Source organism: Phaethon aethereus, assembly GCF_964289735.1.
Source record: "Phaethon aethereus genome assembly, chromosome: 4".
Classification (NCBI taxonomy): domain Eukaryota; kingdom Metazoa; phylum Chordata; class Aves; order Phaethontiformes; family Phaethontidae; genus Phaethon; species Phaethon aethereus.
This window is the reverse complement of record NC_138578.1, coordinates 34,408,046-34,426,631: the sequence shown is the minus strand read 5'-3', so window position 1 is coordinate 34,426,631 and position 18,586 is coordinate 34,408,046. Positions and strand designations below refer to the sequence as shown.

At 41.3% G+C, this 18,586-nt stretch overlaps 1 protein-coding gene across 3 annotated transcripts in view; it reads right to left on the bottom strand.

Moving 5' to 3' along the window:
• Positions 1–342: 342 nt before the first annotated feature.
• Positions 343–18,586, bottom strand: part of SNCA (synuclein alpha) — a gene marked incomplete at its 3' end in the record, with an annotated part of 69,890 nt that continues 51,646 nt past the window's right edge. For 2 of the 3 annotated variants that reach the window (XM_081999273.1, XM_081999275.1), the window contains exons 4-5: positions 1,381–1,470; positions 343–375 (exon numbers count right to left, since the gene is read on the bottom strand). In XM_081999273.1, coding sequence (XP_081855399.1) covers positions 343–375; positions 1,381–1,470 — 123 coding nt within the window. The remainder of the gene's footprint in view (positions 376–1,380; positions 1,471–18,586) is intronic. The other variant, XM_081999274.1, reaches the window with a different exon arrangement.

Sequence of the window (18,586 nt, the reverse complement as noted above, 5' to 3'; positions counted from 1 at the left end):
CAGCCTATCAACAAAACATGTACAGAGTTAGAAATAAGCAGTAGACACTTAGGTGTTTTTATTTAATATTTTCTTTTTTAACTTTTAAACTTGAAGCCACAATATCCACAGCACAACAATGACCCTGCCAACCAGCTTTCATTTCAGCAGGAGGGGAATGCTGAAACAAGGTGGATGCAGTCACAGATACTCCAATCATTGCTGATGGAAGACTTCAAAATACACCGTAAAAACTGTAAAAAAAATGTTATGACTGGGCACATTGGAACTCAGCACTTGTACAGGATGGGACGTCTTTAGTAGTTAGTAGATTTCAGGAGATATAAAGGAAGGAAAGGACTCTCATGCTTCAGGTTCATAGTCTTGATACTCTTCCTAATGAGAAGAGCAGAAATCAGTGCTACTAATAATTTTGATAAATACATCCTACTTTCACTGATTGTTCTAGTCCTAGTGGATTCAATGCCAAAATATTATGTATTTTCATGTGATCAGGATCTTGCCATTTATTATTTTGTCACATCTTCCAGATACTGGACCTTACAAGCTGTAGCATTTGCAGGACAGTTAGGCAAAATTTTACGGCAGTTAGCACGCCATTCCGCTGATGTTGCCGGGAGGCCATCTGTAGAGATTCACTTGGAGAGGGAGGACCACCACTTTTGGGCTGAACAGCACACCAGGTGCTGCAGATACTCGTACGAGTCAGTAAATCATTTAATTGCGTGTTTAACTATGGGTACATGAGCAGCTCCTGTAATTTCAGTGATATTCAAGGTGTTAACAATCAAGCATGCCTTTAAGTCTTTAATTGGATTGGGGCCTAAACATTTTATACCTCTCATTTTCATCCTACTTGTCTATGCTACTGTAAAACTGCCACTCCAACTACCCATGCATCATAGTGCCAGACACTGTAGTAATATTTTAGATAGCAGGTTCATGAAAAACAACAAAATAATTTACTCCCATAATTGCATTAACTTAAGAGTACAATAATGAATTACTGTGTTTTACAAAGCATGATGCTTTGGTAAATGACCAAGCTATGAAAACTGTCTATGAAGATGCAATTTTTCCCATATTCCCTATCAAACGTAAGAAAAAGATACAAGTTTAATATGGATTACTAAGAAACCCAGGCACAAGTGTTTCAAAACACACACAGTATTTCATGTTAAACTACACTGTATGAAGAAAGCAATGGATTTTCTCATTCCCAGCACTATACCTCTGGGAGATCTTGGCCACAGAGGCTATGTTTCTGCTGTGCCCTTGCAGCTCACAGCACCAGCCTGTGCCAGGATAACGTAACTCGACATGCAGCCCCCTCCAGTGCCCTTCTGCACACATTCACAGCAAATACCACAACAGATTTACCTCTGGAGGCATTTCGTAAGCCTCATTCTCAGGATCCACAGGAACATCTGTATTATTCAGCATTCCCTCCTGCAGGAAACCTTCTTCACTCTACATTTAAAACAGGGAAAGAAAAGTGACAGACTGTAACTGCTTGCCTTATCATTTCATGCCAAAGCATAAATGCTCTATATACTTTCTTTTGTCAGCCAGCATGTTACTCCATGCAGTATTAGTATATGATACATGGCACTACCTGATACCCAGCTTCTTACACTTTTTTCTGGGCATCTGTTATTGACCATTATGGAAGCGCTTCTATTTTATCTAGCAATTTTCATTGAGCCTCTTGGAATTAGTGGGATTGCAACGGTGTAAGGAATAACTTGCTGAGTAAGACTACTTACTTGTTGTCCTAGAACTATACATACTACTTACCATTTGAAACAAACACAAATTATAAAGGAAAAAAACCCATTTCCAATGAAAAACATTCAGAGAGAAGAAACATGACTTTTGCCAGAAGGAAGACTGCTGGAGTTTGTCCCAAACTGTAAGAAAATTGACACTTGTCGCAAATGAGTGGTTTGGCCACTTAAAGAATCGCCACCAAAAGCAAATGATCTAATATAATTTTGTAAAAAGGGCGCAACTTAACAGAATTCGATGGCAAGGTCCACTCTTACTTATTTAACACGGAAAAGTATACAAAGAGAAACCAAATTACAATTATGTTGGAATGATTTACAGAGTCAAGGAAATCAAATCAAGTTAGTGTGATTTATGTGTAGATTGAGAAAAGAAAGTAAGGGAGACCCTCCTGTTGAGTCATGAGGTTCAGAGTGGACCAAAATCCACTCCTAGTACCAGACTCGGTCAACAGTTTATAAGTAAGGTTAGGTAAGGAAAGTTAAGGAATGCCCTCCCGTTGAGTCACAAGGTTCAGAGCGGACTTTCTAAACTCCTTCTCAGGGAGGAGTCTAGGTGTGTGTGAATCCACTCCTAGTCCCAGACTTGGTCCACAGTTTATGACTAAAGGGATAGAGTACCAGGGATTCTGGTGTAGTAATATAGTCTCTGATTTTGTGCTTGGTGTAGCTTAAAGATGGCAATTTATCTAATACATAATAGCAGCAATCAGATTCACTAATGCTATTGAGATAAATCATGGTATCAAATCATATAAAACTTAGCAGCATAATCAACCTAAAACTTACTAAGATTCGTTAATCACACACACACATGGAGGTGTGGAGACAGAGACACATAAAGAGATGTAGAGAAAAGAGACAGGTATGTACAAAGGTACCTATTAAATATGCCCCTTGAATCCAGTCAAACAGTGGATGCTTTGCGTCACTCAGCGGGTAAACAGTCGAGCCTCGCAGTGGATCACAAACCTGAGGGTTTGCGGACTCTGAGAGGCATCGCACTCAGAGGGAGGTGCTGGTCGCAGCCGGCTGCGGTCCAGGAGAGCTCAAAGGGTCTCACTTGGGACCACTATTTATAGGACTGGGAGATGGTTGACTTGAGGCATCAGTGAATTTCCACAACCCAGGCAGGTGATTTCTCAAGTTTTAACAGTACTGCTGCCAGGATTGTCAGGGATAATTGATTAGTTCTGCACCTTGTTTAGGCGATCGCATTCCTCAGACTCAGTGCCATTCTCCTCCTTGGCTACACAAGAGTGCTTGGTACGGTCGATGGGTTCTCAACCGCCAAACCCTTTGTTCAGAGGCCAAGGCTTGTCAGGCAACTTAGAGTGACCCAGGTACCAGGCAAGGCCCGGGGGGACGCACCACCACAATATGAAAACAGGCAGACTAGCTCAGTGGAACTATTGTGACTATGCTGATTTATATCAGTTGCCAATCTAGAAAGAAATGTTCTAACACACAATTACAGACACTCAGGAAGAAATTAAATTGAAAAAACCCTGCAGGCTGGTAGTACAGACAGAAATACAAAACTAAGTAAGTCACAAACCAGAGTACTAAGGTAATTCTTCAAAGTCTGCAATTTATAGGATAGTAATGATAAATTAAATTTAGGATATAGGTAAGATGCGGATAAGAGAAGCTAAACCTGAAACGTAATTCTGCAAGTTTAAAACAAAATAGAAAATAATATGCAAAACAGGTGGCTCTAAAGCCTCTTAACCTTCACACAGTATATATCAGGTTTCTGCTGTTCACCATTTGCCACGTATCAGCTCCCTCTGTGGTTTAACCAGGTAACCTTAGTCATAATACTCTGTTCCTCACTTGTTGCATCTCTCCATGCACAAATTGTGACTTTATCTGCCAGATACAAATCCTGTTCTTCCTTGATTTGGTCACCACTTCTGGCACTGATGCATGTGTACGTACACACGTTTTTCACCCTCAAAGTCCATGACATGCAGAATTTATTTCCATGATATGATTCTTCTCTCTCGCTCTTACTTCAGACTTTAAATGGTCCAATATGAAGACATCTGGTCCCATTGCTTCTCAGTGGGGCCAAATATCCATTTTCCTTCAGAGGTAAATATCATAGTCCATGTGGGGTCAATGCCTACTGTTCTGCAAAGTTCCCTCCACGCATGTGCCTGCTATCAGTTAACACCCTGCACTGCTCTATGGCATAGATAACATGGGCAAATTCCAAAACTCATGGGACATTGATGAATAAGGTTGCCAATATCTTTATTTAGGTCTGCGTCTTCTGGAAGCACTAGTAATTCTGGATGTTCAACATGACAGTTAACTTTTTAAGCATGAAATGATCAGAACTATAATTTGGCCCGGTTTTTCTGCCCTGGCTTATCAAAACACTCGAGCTCCTAAGATTATTATCCTAAGATGAGCAGTATTTAATCGTCCTAGCTTCTGAAAAGAATTTTAGAATTATTTATGCCCATTTACTTCTATGAGAAGTAGCATCAATCCCTATCAGCTTTGATTGAAAGAGTTAAATAGTGTGTATGCTGCAAATTTTAAAGCTGTCACTGTGCATTTCATCTAACACATCAGCTCTAAGGACCTCCAGCCTACTGCTCTCCTGTTTAATCTCCTGCTTCCCCCGTTATTAAGGAACAGCTTCAGCTAACAATCAGTACATGAAGTAAAACTGTGCCCAAAATCAGTCTTGAGGTTGCACGAGGAAGAAAGCATACAGCTTAATGCTATCTGTAGCAGGAAAACAGATGGCAAGTGAAACTGCAAGGACCGTTAGTAACAATGAAGACAAAAAGATTTGCCAGCAGAATTTCAAAGAACTTGAAAGCTCATACACTGTTTGTTCGTTAGGAACCTCTGCCACAGGTCGGGACTGTCCATCAGGATTACAGAGACACAACATCTAAAAAAGGCTGAATTTATCATCTTCCCAAGTTTCTCCAGTGAGTTCAGGATGTTCCTCTACAGCTTCAAATAAAACCAGCAGCAGCACTAGTAAAATACAATATCAATTACAACACCAATATTTTTTTCAAATGAAGCAAATCATAAGCCATACCAAACCATCAAGGGAATGTTTTGCCTGGGAAAAGCTTACCACCTTTGTCCAGCTGCAAACAGTAACACAAACACCACTTTCATGATGATGTCACAGAAGTTCAGAAGAGCATGACGTTACTCAACGTAACGTCACATTTGTTAACATTTAAATGTATAGCATAGGTGACCAGGTCATTTTTAATGGTGGCTCTCTGTGCTTCTGATATACCATTCCTCTGAAGTTAGGATATCACACAAGTAAACAACTACCTCCAGTAACATAGAGTCATCTAAGGCACACCTTATGTAATTACCTCCTTCAAAACAAACAAACGCAATTTTATGTTCTCATGATCAATAATTCCATACACTAATTCAGTTATGGAAGAGGAAAAACACCCAGTAGACCAATTGTTGTCTTGGTATGAAAGACGCATTTTTCTCTTGAAGCTTCCACCTCTATTTTTAAACCATATAGAAGTGCGTTTCCAGAGGGAACACTTTTTATTAGAAGACCTGAAAAGCTAAACAAAAGCTTCTTAGAGATTAAGTCAGTTTTCATCTAGGAAGCATGAGCTCTTTTGCAGGAAAAATGCTTTAAAAAGGGAAAATTACAACTCATGCAATAAACTAGGTGTTCAAAGAATGGTGAGGTGAGGACATCTGCTTGACCTCTGAGACTTCGCTTAAGAAAAAGCAAATGCCTGCCTGTATCTTGGTTTGAAGCACAATCACTCTGGGTAAGACTCACACTTCTGCATTCTCCAGAGAATCTTGTGCCCTCAGACGCTGTGGCAAGCTTTTGCCATTTCCAGTTACCAACCGTGGTGTCAGTTTGGCCTATCGGCACTCCTGCCTGCCTTGACCAAGCTTCATGACTATCAGACTTGTACAGCCTAAGACCTACGTGCCACCAGCCTACCTCACAAGCCCACCCACACCTTCCCTGGGAAGGAAGGGCTATGGGGTACACCCTTCCTCCCAAATCATGCTGTGCTCTCATTTTGTCGAGCAACTTATGTCAGCTTATAGATGAAGGGGAGCAAGTGTCCCATCATTGTAAAGTGGTACATTGGCATGACCCTAGAGGCCAGTTCTGACTCAAGGAACAGTTATAAAATAACTGGTATACAAGAGCAGCAAAAATAAGATGTGAAGTAGAACTTCCTATATTATTTGCTGCAACGTCTCCATAATGTTGATGACTACTCCTTTACCAGGAGAATGAATCCTGCTAAGCAGTGTGTATGACTGAAATGACCCACTTTCACAATAAAATAGTAATCAAACTAATTAAAAAGTCCTCCTGAAGACCTGGCCCTGTTTAAATTATAGAGTATTTGCCAAGGCTTCAGGCCTATTCCTTTTACCAGGAAAAAGTCAAACGGGTTCCTCTTAGTTCAGTGTTTTTTGTGAAAATTGCACCCCATTCTTTCCCACCTCATAACACTTTTGGCAGAAGGTGAGAGACTGTTTAAGATCCCATACACATGGAAAACAGACCAAGAGGTCTGGCTCATGGTACCACAGCTATGTCAGCACCATGTGGCAAAGTGCTCACCTTCAGGAGCATGCATTCAGTCCTCTCAGTGATGTGTCTCTGAATGCCAAGTTACTGCCATCAGAAATAAATTATTTTATCTCAAGTCACAGACAAAAGCAGCTTCGAAAGGAAGCATTGTAATTGTAATTTAGCAGCTGATGTAAGCATTATAATTTACTGTCTCTCTGGCTAGTAACATGTTTTTTCTTTCAATTTTAAATGCTGAAGGAGTTTTACAGTCATGTATATTCTCATGATCGTTGGAGACTATTTCCTTCTGGAGTGATTCCTTATTCCAAGATAGATAAAACAGGCTATCGAAGTGTCAGCTCTTAAAATATTCATACGAGCAAGAGAGATCACGCTGGAAGATACTTCCACTAATCACAGAGGTCAGAAGGCACCTCTGGAGATCATCTAGTCCAACCTCCCGGCTCAGAGCAGGGTCACCTACAGCAGGTTGCTCAGGGCTGTGTCTGGTTGGGTTTTGACCATCCTTACAGATGGAGACTCCGCAATCTCGCTGGATAACCTGGTCCACTATTTGACCGCTTACACAATGAAAAAGCTTTTTCTTACATTTAAATGGAGTTTCCTGCATTTCAGTTAGTGCCCACTGCCTCCTGCCATTTCACTGTGCACTGCTGAAGAGTCTGGTCAACCTCCTTTACCACCATGCCCATCAGGTATTTATAGACATTGATAAGCTCCCCCCATAAACTTTCAAATTCATGTTGTTTCACACTTGCTGATCTTCCATCTGTTCCTGAGACCTCTATGAAATTTCCTGTGCAGATATTGTGGAAGGCTTTTTTCTCTAGCAGAAAGCTCTACTGTCCACAATCAATTATGTACACAAAAACAAGGTGAGGCTTGCCTCAAACACCTAACTAACTAATGTAACATGAAAAGTCATAGTTAATTTCAATAAAACAGATTATTATAAACTCAGTGAGCACTGGTCATACCACTTGCCAGCCTGTTATTGAGTGTTTTATAATTATTGAGTAGCTGTGAACCAAGATAAAAGGCACTACGGAAAAAATAGTGAACGAGAATAGTGAAAAGGCTGGTTTACAAGAATTTGGTACACCTTTTTTGTAAAGACCCTTAACGTCCCTTTTGGAAAGACCTTCAAGACCCCCAACAAAACGGTCCATGCAAAGCATTTTTAATGTAGACGCAGTTTGTCGTGTGTACACACCAGCTGGTACCTGGGGGAGCTTGAAATAAAAACAAGATCATAATAAATAAATAAATAAATAATCACATCCAAGAGCATCATTACCTTGCAAAATCACCAGGTACTGACAGATTAGAGTAAGGGTAGTATTGCCTTATACTGTATTTTGGAGCCCTGTGCACAACAAAGACAGAACTGGCAAGGAGGGGAGATGTGATGCTTGGTGAACAAGCCCAAACAGTGCTTTCCTGACTCGGCCACAGAAAGGACAGTCCCATCAGGGAATATGGCGTTCTGTCAGCTTGTCAACTGGTCTGAGTAGCTTGTCTGGAGCAGAAGCCATGCCTGCTTCCTGCCTGCTTGCCCGCCAGCCATGGTGATGTACATCTTTGCGAGCCCAGAGATTAAGTCTAGCCCAGTACTAGTGAATTATTGAATCTGCTGTTGTTACAGTCTGGATAATTGAACTATTGATCTGTTTTTATTACCACACCATTATTCGTGTGAGGTAATTCAAGATAAATTGTTTATCCCTAAAGCTGTTGGTCTCGTGCCTGTTATCATATCCCAAACTTGTAACTCAGCAGGGCTGCCTTAAGCCCTTACAACTGGTAACCGAATATCCCTACAGCCTGATTAAGCCCATTTCATTTTGGTATTATGCACACTGTAAGAACTTTCTTCAGGATGTCAGTTGTTATATGGTGGACCTTAAAGAAAAATTCGGGGATTCATTTTGTATAACCCCAGTGCAGCTGTTATGCATACTGTACAAATTCACCTCTTGCTATAAGATGAAGAGCAATTTGTTGTGCCAACGGGGTTAAAATTTCCCTTTGAAAAGAAAGTAATTTGTATTCTTTCTTTTCCACCTAATACCAGAATACTTAGGGGCTGGATATTGGACCCAAGTGAACAAGTAATTGCCTTTTCCATTTGGTAACTTATTTTTTACAGTTATTTTGACCATACAGCCCAACTTACACGACGGGAGAAAAATCCTTGAACAAACCAGCAAATTCCCAACAATATGCAAAACAAAAATATGCTAAAATGGCTTCAGTTTATTTACTTTCCTAGTCCTAAAGTGCTAAATATGTGGAGTTGATTGGTTATAACTGAGTTGTCAGATCAGTTTAGGATGCCCTAACACTCCCACTCACTCACTGCAATAGTCAGTGCCTCCTCTGCTGCAGGTGGCTGGAAGCCTCAGCTGGGCATAACAAAGCATTAGCAGCAGTCTAGCGGTTTTACTCCAGAGATGCAGAAAGGAGACATATCTGTGCGCTTCCTAGAAAGAAGTAAACTGTTTTAGTTATCCCTAAGCTAAATACCTAAGTGAAGAAAATTATGAGAAAGCATTACGTGTGAAGGAAACTAGCTGTTCTAGTGCACAACTCATTTAGAGTACCAGTAATGAAATGGGACTACCGCCCTCCTTCTCCTTAAAGGGAGAATGGAAGTGAGGAATAGAGATTTAGTTAAAGAAATAAACGTCAGCGCGATAGCACAATTCCAATGAAAGGCTAATGTAGCGCCTGCAAGCGCTACAGGCTGCATTTTGATTCATGTTTTTACACCCTTCAGTTGGCAATGACAAATGTGAAAGGGATAAAGGCTGGGGCCTACGGAAAGAAGAACAAATGTGAAGACTGTCTAAGTGTCTGTGGTTACAGGTCCGTCTAGGTGTCTATAAATAGCTGGAAGTACTTGCTGCTTATAACAATTTATGAAGTATTGTAAACTCCTAGAAAAACAAATGTCAATACAACATAGATTGTGTATATTTGTTTCCTTCCTTTAAAATTCCCCGTCTAGGATTACTTGCAAAGATGAGACTCAACTCAGTTCAGAGTACAACAGGAACGTCTCTGTGAGCAATCAACTTTCCTCAAACTCAGATTCACATTTTGCACTAACCAGATAAAGTACTTAATAAGAGCTGCTAGTATGTTGTTATTTGATGATAAATAGATGTGGATTACATGGAGAACCCGCCCATCACCTCTGTCAGACCAGGTCATACGAGTTCTAAAGTGATGGACATGTGCATTAATTACATACAACTTAAAATAACAGGTCGTCTAGGGGCTGAGTCAATGTGCTATCAGTAATGCATGTAAATGCATCCAGAACACACAGTCCTGAACACACAGTCCTTTCAGCTTCCCAAATCTATGGTGACATTGAAAACTCCACAGGTAGGGAAAGAAAAAGCTACAGATTACCATTTAGAAAGACTGAAGTAATTTCTAATTGCAAAATAGTGGGAATGATACACACTAATGGGGAATGTGGTCACAGCTGTGCCTCTCTTGACATTCTCCTGAACAAGGTAGAGAAACACAGGTCAATAAAAATATTTTAGGGTTATTTATTGATGAAAAATAGATGTGGATTACATGGAGAACCCGCCCATCACCTGTCAGACACTTGACATTCTCCTGAACAAGGTAGAGAAATACAGGTCAATAAAAATATTTTAGGGTTATTGATCTGCTCGAACAATATCCACTATCAACACCCTGATTTACATTCTCAAAATTGAAGTTTCAGAGTGCATTTTCAAAGAAATCTTGAGTCCAGTAATAGCACTATTTTTAATAAGGATTTGGAAGAAGGACCAAGCACTTAACTGCATGCTTGGTCGTACACATTAAGAAGGAACAATAAACAGCCTGAGTTTATTTTTGTTATTCTTACTACATAATTCAAAGGTGTTAATACACTGCACTTAGCCACTCACCAAATGAAAGAGGATGGGCAAATGGTGGACAGAAAAAAATTATAAAGTCAAAGAGTAACATAAGCCAGCAACGCCATGTTACAGCAAAAAAGACAAGGCATTCTCTCATGTATTGACAAGGCCTGTGAGGTAAACTACTTGGGTCTAATCCAGCCCAAGGGTTGGATTAGATTCAGGAGATTCAGGAGAAGGCATTCAGTCTACACAATGCATTTTGCTGGAGATGTTGGGAGAGCCCAAAGGAGAAGAGCAGAAATGACCACATTGTAGAACAGAAAAGAAAGATGAAGGAACCTGTCAGGAAAGCATAAGTGAACTAGGTTTATGTAATACTAAAGGAATCACCTTAATTAGAAGTCTTTAAGAACAGCCAGGGCCTACATTTGTCAGCAGCAACATGCGATTAGCTAAAGCCATTCATCCTCCTGCAGCAACGGAGGATTCTCCAATCTGAATGAAGCCATCACGAAGAACAACCTCCAAGGTTGATACCTGAGCTTTGTCTTCATTAAATACAACTAGAACATAATGATCTTGACTGATCACATTAACTAAAACAATGGGACACATCAGTTTTGCAGTCAGCATAGAAATGAGCAACTGTGTGTGGATTTGGTGCCATTATGTCAGTAAAGATTTTAAACAGCATGATCCCAGCCAAAACTGCAAAGTTATTTTACTGTACTTTATTTCAAACTGCTTGAATATCATAATCACACTCCAGCATTACATAAATTAATGCAGATAAACTCTAGAAGAAGTTATTGTGTGGACTTCATGAGTATATATTCTCTTTCCTAAGAGACAAAATTACAGGAGGAAAATAAGTTCCCTCTGAAAGAATTCTCCATTCATACAAACAGTTAATTCAATGCTGCATTACGTAAAAGAGCAATCTCTAAACTGTAGTTATTTCTCCTAGTCTTAGAAAAAGTCCCCTATACGTAAATGCAGGACCAGCCACCCTCCAGCATCATGAACAGCATGAGTTCCCACTCCCTCACACATAGCCCCAGAGACAGCACACGTTTCAGTTCTGTACTCCATCTTGTGTGAATGTATTCACAAAGCAATGAAGTAACTTCACTCGTTTCCATGGAAGTTTGTAAAGAAAGAGAGAGCAAGCTCTATAGGTAGTGGAAAGAAGGTAGGGTTTTCTCCTTTTCCCTTTCTAGAGCCTGAGTGGACAAGCTGATGCAATCAGCATTGCCTCGTTTGCTTTTACTCTCCAGCATGTTGATAGGAGAGCTGGTGGCTGCATGGTCACCTTCAAAGGCTGTAACTGACAGCATGTGCTGTTAGTGAAGTGGTTACCCTTCAGTTAGTATCAGTGAGCATCTCTCTTTAAAGTGTTCCTTCAATTCCAACCTATTACAGCACTTTACCTAGCTGGGGAATTTTAAAATATGATTCTTCCAAGTTCGAAACCAGAATTTACTCTGAACAACACCTGCAACAGTTATTTAAACTATAAAGGTTTCAGGAGTATTTCCTGCAATTGTAATCTATTCAGCAGCAGATCAAACACTACAAAAGACTAGAGAGTCAGCCTGCATTTTAAAATTTATATTCCTGAAGTATCCCTCTTCACCTGGAAGCAAGTATACAGCTATTCAGAGCTTTCACTTGCGTTGGGAAAGATTACTTCTCAGTCCACTGGCATGAAACACAAAAGTCACAAACATGTCTTCAGCTTTTTTTTTTCCCTGTAGTTAAAAGGAGTTATTTCTTCTTCTAAGTGGAAAGAATTATTTAATAAAGTTTGCTTAGTAAGGCATAGAAGGTGAGGAGACTCTTAAAGGACTAGTACCTAAATATACAATACTTGAGTATCTGTGTTTTCTTTCCCTCCTCCCCTGGCACTGTTACTGTTATTTTTGCTTTTCATTTCTGGCTTAGATGACGGAAAGCATCAGACTGAAGTCTGCTATCCTCTACACTGCATGAGAGTGGAGTTCAAAGCAAAACAGCCTTTCCCAGGCCAAATCCTGCTCTATCTATGTCAATATAAGCCTGCTGTAACTCTTCACCTCACTAAGCCATTTTTGTATTCATACCTGTACCGCTGAGGACAGCCTTTCTGATCCATTTTTCAGTTATCTGCTGCTGGTCCAAAAGGGATACATACCATAAAAATCTTCACTACTTCTTCATATACAGAAAATCATAAGAACACAAGTTTGGATGGCCTTGAGGACTAATCTAAGTCGCACCTCTGCTTTAGGCAGGTTCAGCCTTCCCTAAATCATTTGCAACAGGTGTCTGGGAAAAGCTACCTTCAAAGGCCTCCTGTGGCAAAAATTCCACAGCAACCCAGGCAATCTATTCCTGTGCTTAATTACTGTTACCATTAGCATCTTTCCTGGTGTCTAACCTCAATCTCCCTCACTGCCATTTAGCACCAGTATTTCTAGTCCTATTCCCAGTGGACACAGTACCCTCTCTGTACCAAGGGTTTGAAACGAGAACGACTGTCCTGACTCATTGCAGTCTTCTCTGGACTAAACCAGCTTTTTCTGTTCACGCCACACAGTTAGGAAAAACCTTTTGAGCATCAACTGCCCTGTATCTTGGGTGCTCGTTTACAGGAACTGCACACAAGGTAAATATTGCTAGAGTCAGGATGCGGCTGCTTGGTGTTTGGAGCTGAGTCAAGTAGGGCAGAGGAAAAAGAGGGCAAGTCCCAGTGGTGTCTAACATTGGAAAACTACCTGAACCAGTGTGGGATGATGATCTCCTCTGCCATAGGTGGAGCTTCAAAGAGGAATTGTTACTGCACCAGAAAGAGCTTTCTATTAATAGATTCTGACAAACCATTTGAAATTAAAATGCAGAGATGCTTTTAACAGATCAAAGCAGCATAGAATGTTAATCATCAGAATTGTTAGAATGACGCTTTCCTTCTGGTCCTTTCATATTATTAACCACAGTAGTTCCCCAAACTTCACCTGCTAAGCAGCAGTGTGCCCTCTGCACCTGGGAATGCGCAGAGCACCATAAGCTGCTACAATTCACAAGAAACAGTTGGTCCCACAGCCACAAGGAGCATAACAAAAGGGAAATACCCTCTTCTCCACATCTGCTCTTATGACTGAGAGAGGGGACTCTAATCATACTCTAGCCACTGCCCCATTAATATTTAAGCATATGAGAGGTAAAAGCGATGCATACACACCACAGAGGTAGCACACAAAAAAAGTAGTTGAGGTAAAGCCTTCATTCTGTTCACTACATCCAGAACAGCAGGTGAAATTGTATTTCTATCAGGAAGTTTTAAGTGAAATACTGCTTAACAATTGTACTCATTACACCCTCTACTTTGGCGATAAATAGAAAAAACAAACCGAAACCACTTTTCTTCAAATTCGTGGCATAAGCGTCAGCTACATGTGATTTACAGAAGTTCAGATGAAGTTGTGAAAGAATAATTTCATGCATGTCATGCCCATGAGAATGATTATCAAAGCTTATTCTATGAAAAGGAATTGAGAGAACACATGCGGCAAAGCAATTACAGTCACTACAGTTCTTTCTCCTACAAGTCACGCTGGCAGTTTCCGCAATGAACATTGATATGCTGCCCAGAGCAATACAACATCTTCAGCATTTAGCTTCTCACTACGATAGAGCTCTTTCATATTTTCAGTACTGAAGGTGATGCAAAAAGACTGGCAGGACGAGTCCATGCTTCAGAAAAAGATGTGCATTTATGATATGACTCCCTGTAGTTTGAAAACAACACAAAAATATATCTGCTACCAGCCATAAAGATGTTTCTCTACGCATGCTGCTTGGTGAACATTTAGATAGGAACAAGAGCCAGATCTTGAGAATCACCCATGCTGAACTGAACGCAAACAACTCACTTGCATGATTGCCGCAGCTGGATGACCAAGTGTTTGCAAATGCTCAAGTGGTATCAGTTAGACGCCCAGCTGGTGAATTTATGTGCAAATGCCATTTTAAAAGTGAGCCATACTAGAAAATACTTATGTGGAATACAAGACTAAAAGTAAATGTAGTTTGACATGAACAAACAAACTAAATTAAATTCAGCAATATGCTAGATCATTGTCTTTCAATCACGATTTCCAAATCATTTTGTTTCAGTTATCTGATGGATAAGTATATGTGCATTCCCATCACCGAGGTACTTCAATGTCTCTCATAAAAATACAATGATTTTTGTAGTGGTTTAGCATAAAGCCAGTTGATGTGTTTACTATTTCATAATAAGCACTCCTCAACAAGCAGATTCAATGAGAAATCACACTACTGATAATAGCAGTGATTTCTGTTATATATGCTTATCGTTTCTGTAAGAGCAGGCAGCAAACCAACTGGTTCTTAGTCTCTGGTTTAGTTGCCCATCTGTCAAGAATTATCCAAGAAAGGCAGGGGCATTGGAAATTGCAACAGTGACTGCTCTAACACTATTATTCCCTTTCCTATACTTGCAATATTCCAGACATAAATACATAAAGTATGGATGCTTAGTGGGCTACATTTACCTAACACAAGACACTTCCACCAGCATGTGCCTCGGACTATCTAGCATCCTCAAAAAGCTATTTTCAGAACAATAGCTAGTACCACAAATATTCAGAAGCATTTTTCTGAATGGATTCTTATAGAAAAGGAATTCAACACATTCTTTGTAACGACGACAAGAAATGTATACTATGTGTAAGCAATCTGATAAGAGCAGCTGAAAATAACATTAGTAATGAAAGCTTAAAAGCTGATCTACTTGATCTATTTTTATGCATCTAAATTCATAAAAGCCCTGATTCACCAAAGGATTTTCAAGCATACACTTAAGGAAGTAGTTAGTTCCACGGAAATCAAAGGTTTTACGTAGGTTTAATACTAAAATAACACTGTAGTGAATCACAGAATCATTAAAGTTGGAAAAAACCTTTAAGATCAAGCACAACCATCAACCCAACACCACCATGCACACTAAACCATGTCCCAAAGTGCCACATCCACATGGTTTTTGAACGCCTCCAGTGATGGTGACTCCACCACCTCCCCGGGCAGCCTGTTCCAATGCTTGACCGCTCTCTCAGTGAAGAAATTTCTCCTAATATCTAGTCTAAACCTCCCCTGGTGCAACTTGAGGCCATTTCCTCTCATTCTATCACTAGTTAGTTGGGAGAAGAGACCAACACCCACATTGCCACAATGCCCTTTCAGGTAGTTGCAGAGAGTGATGAGGTCTCCCCTCGGCCTCCTCTTCTCCAGACTAAACAACCCCAGTTCCCTCAGCCACTCCTCATAAGACTTGTGCTCCAGACCCCTCACCAGCTTCGCTGCCCTTCTCTGGACACGCTCCAGCACCTCAACATCCTTCTTGTAGTGAGGGGCCCAAACCTGAACACAGGATTCAAGCTGCGGCCTCACCAGGGCCGAGTACAGGGGCACAATCACTTCCCTGTTCCTGCTGGCCACGCTATTTCTGATACAGGCCAGGATGCTGTTGGCCTTCTTGGCCACCTGGGCACACTGCCGGCTCATATTCAGCCGGCTGTCAACCAGCACCCCCAGGTCCCTTTCCGCCGGGCTGCTCTCCAGCCACTCCTCCCCAAGCCTGTAGCGTTGCATGGGGTTGTTGTGACCCAAGTTCAGGACCCAGCACTTGGCCTTATTAAACCTCATACAGTTGACCTCAACCCATTGATCCAGCCTGTCCAGATCCTGCTGCAGAGCCTTCCCGCCCTCCAGCAGATCAAAAGTCCCACCCAACTTAGGGTCATCTGCAAACTTACTGAGAGAGCACTCAGTTCCCTCATCCAGGTCATCAATAAAGATATTGAACAAGATCGGCCCCAGAACTGAGCCCTGGGGAACACCGCTTGTGACCGGCCGCCAGCCGGATTTAACGCCATTCACCACGACTCTCTGGGCTCGGCCATCCAGCCAGTTCTTTACCCAGCAAAGAGTACACATTTCTAAGCCACGAGCCACCAGTTTCTCCAGGAGAATGCTGTGGGAGACGCTGTCAAAGGCCTTCCTAAAGTCCAGGCAGACAACATCCACAGCCTTCCCCTCATCCACTAGACGGGTCACCTGGTCATAGGAGGAGATCAGGTTGGTCAAGCAGGAGCTGCCTTTCATGAACCCATGCTGGCTGAGCCTGATCCCTCGTTTGTCCTGCAGGTGCCCTGTGAGCACCCTCAACACGAACCGCTCCATAATCTTCCCCGGTACGGAGGTCAGGCTGACAGGCCTGGAGTTCCCAGGATCCTCCTTCCGGCCATTCTTGTAGATGGGTGTCACATTGGCAAGCCTCCAGTCATCTGGGACCTCCCCTGTTAACCAGGACTGCTGATAAATGATGGACAGTGGCTTGACAAGCTCCTCCGCCAGCTGCCTCAGTACTCTCGGGATCAAGAACTAGCTTCAGAAATGCGAAATGTTTCAAGTGCCAAAGAGCAAACTACTTAATGCGATAAGGTGCGATGTCTCTGAAATCTGATGAAAACCATTTTTATTCAGCGAGATAGACAGACTCAGCGTTCATCCATCTGTAATTTCCCTAATTAAATCAGTGACAAGAGAGCTCTTCTACTATACCCTCAATGCAATAGGACCATTAAGATTCCCATATAAAAGAACAGCATTCAAGCAAAGTATGCTCCTAATACGTGTTCCGATCAGCCTGTGGAAACGAAGTTTTATTTAAGTCAAAACAAACTTTGGAGACAGTATTCCCCCAACAACTATTCAGTGCAGAAACAGAACCTCTTCAACACTGAAGTTACTTTTTCATACTGCTGCTGATTACCCTGTAACACGCTCCAGTGCTTTATGTTGTGTGGGTGATGCTCCCATTTCCCAACTGAATTAGGCCCAACGTTTATAACAGGGGTGAAGTATTCTAAATTGGCTTGTATCAGTACAATGACTCAGTGATCACTGCACACGTGGGAGGACTTCAAGCATTTGATATTGCTTCTTATATTCTTGCTGTCACAAATGTAAATGTTAGAGAATTTAAACTCATTTTTATCTCGTTGTTTTAAAATGCTAAAAGGGACTTTTGATCATTCAGCAGCCTTTTAAATATTTAGCAGTCAGGAAGAAAGGATTTTTTTCTCCTTCCATGATTAACTGGTTTCAAATCTACTACTAATTCCTTCATGTGAATACAATGTATCACCATTTGCCCATTTCCCCAGAAAGAAAAAAAATTCCTCAAATCAAACATTGATCTGTCTCCTAAATTTTAATGAAGAGAGACGACAGGATTAATATAAACAGACAGAAGATGGGGTTGTGAACCCCATGAGCTACATAATCTGTATGCACAGAAAATATGTACATCTTGGGGGCTTCTGTGAAATGAATTTTAATTACTGTGTCCCCTTTCAAAGCTAAGTGCCTTGTGAATAACACACTCAAATCGTTGAACACAGAATTAACAATACGCTCTTCAAAGGTGTAGGATGCCAGTCCTGCAGGCACCAATACCCTAAAGCACTTGAACACGTTAATCCCATTGAAGTGCATGTGATTGTGTTCATTGTAATATTAATCACATGCTATGAGGATATGTGTGCGTCTAACAGGTGAGCTGAAATTAAACACCTGGGAGCACCGAGGTGTAACCAGCCCTGCTGGTCAGGCTCTCCTCTGCTAGCAACCTAAGGAGACATGGCTCCTCCACCCTCCCGCGCAAACCCTCTCCCATGCTTGTCAGCATGTCTGTTATATTCACGACTCACCTACATCATAAAGCACCAGTTCAGACTCTCCATTCATCACTGTAAGCACACTGGCTTCTGCAGTTTGCTCGGAGTCCCCACTCTGAATAACTCAGGCTTCAGCCTTAGAAACACAGGGAAGGAGTTTGTGGGTCAGGCCTTGTACTTCAGCAATGACTTTGCCACTTCACAGAAAATACCTTACGGTCGTAAGCCTTTTTTTTCAGCCCAGTGTTGGACATCTCCTGGATATTTGTTACAGGCCAAAATGTTGCCTCCAAAACACAATTGTTAAATTGCAGAGGTGGCCAGGCAGTCACCGCTTGTGCATTGCCAGTGGCATGCTTGTACAGAGAATTAGTCCTGTACCACAGCCCAGCCTATGTTTCCTGTAGAAATATCACTGACTAGTTTGTTCAACAGTATGAAAAACCTCGAGTAAATAATGAGTGCCCTGTACTGCAAATAGATTTGTTCTTCAAGGGAAAAAGAAAAAATCTCCCTCAAAATATACTACAAAAGGTGCCCTATACTTTATGAGAACGAGAAAGCCGCTGAAGAGCCGCA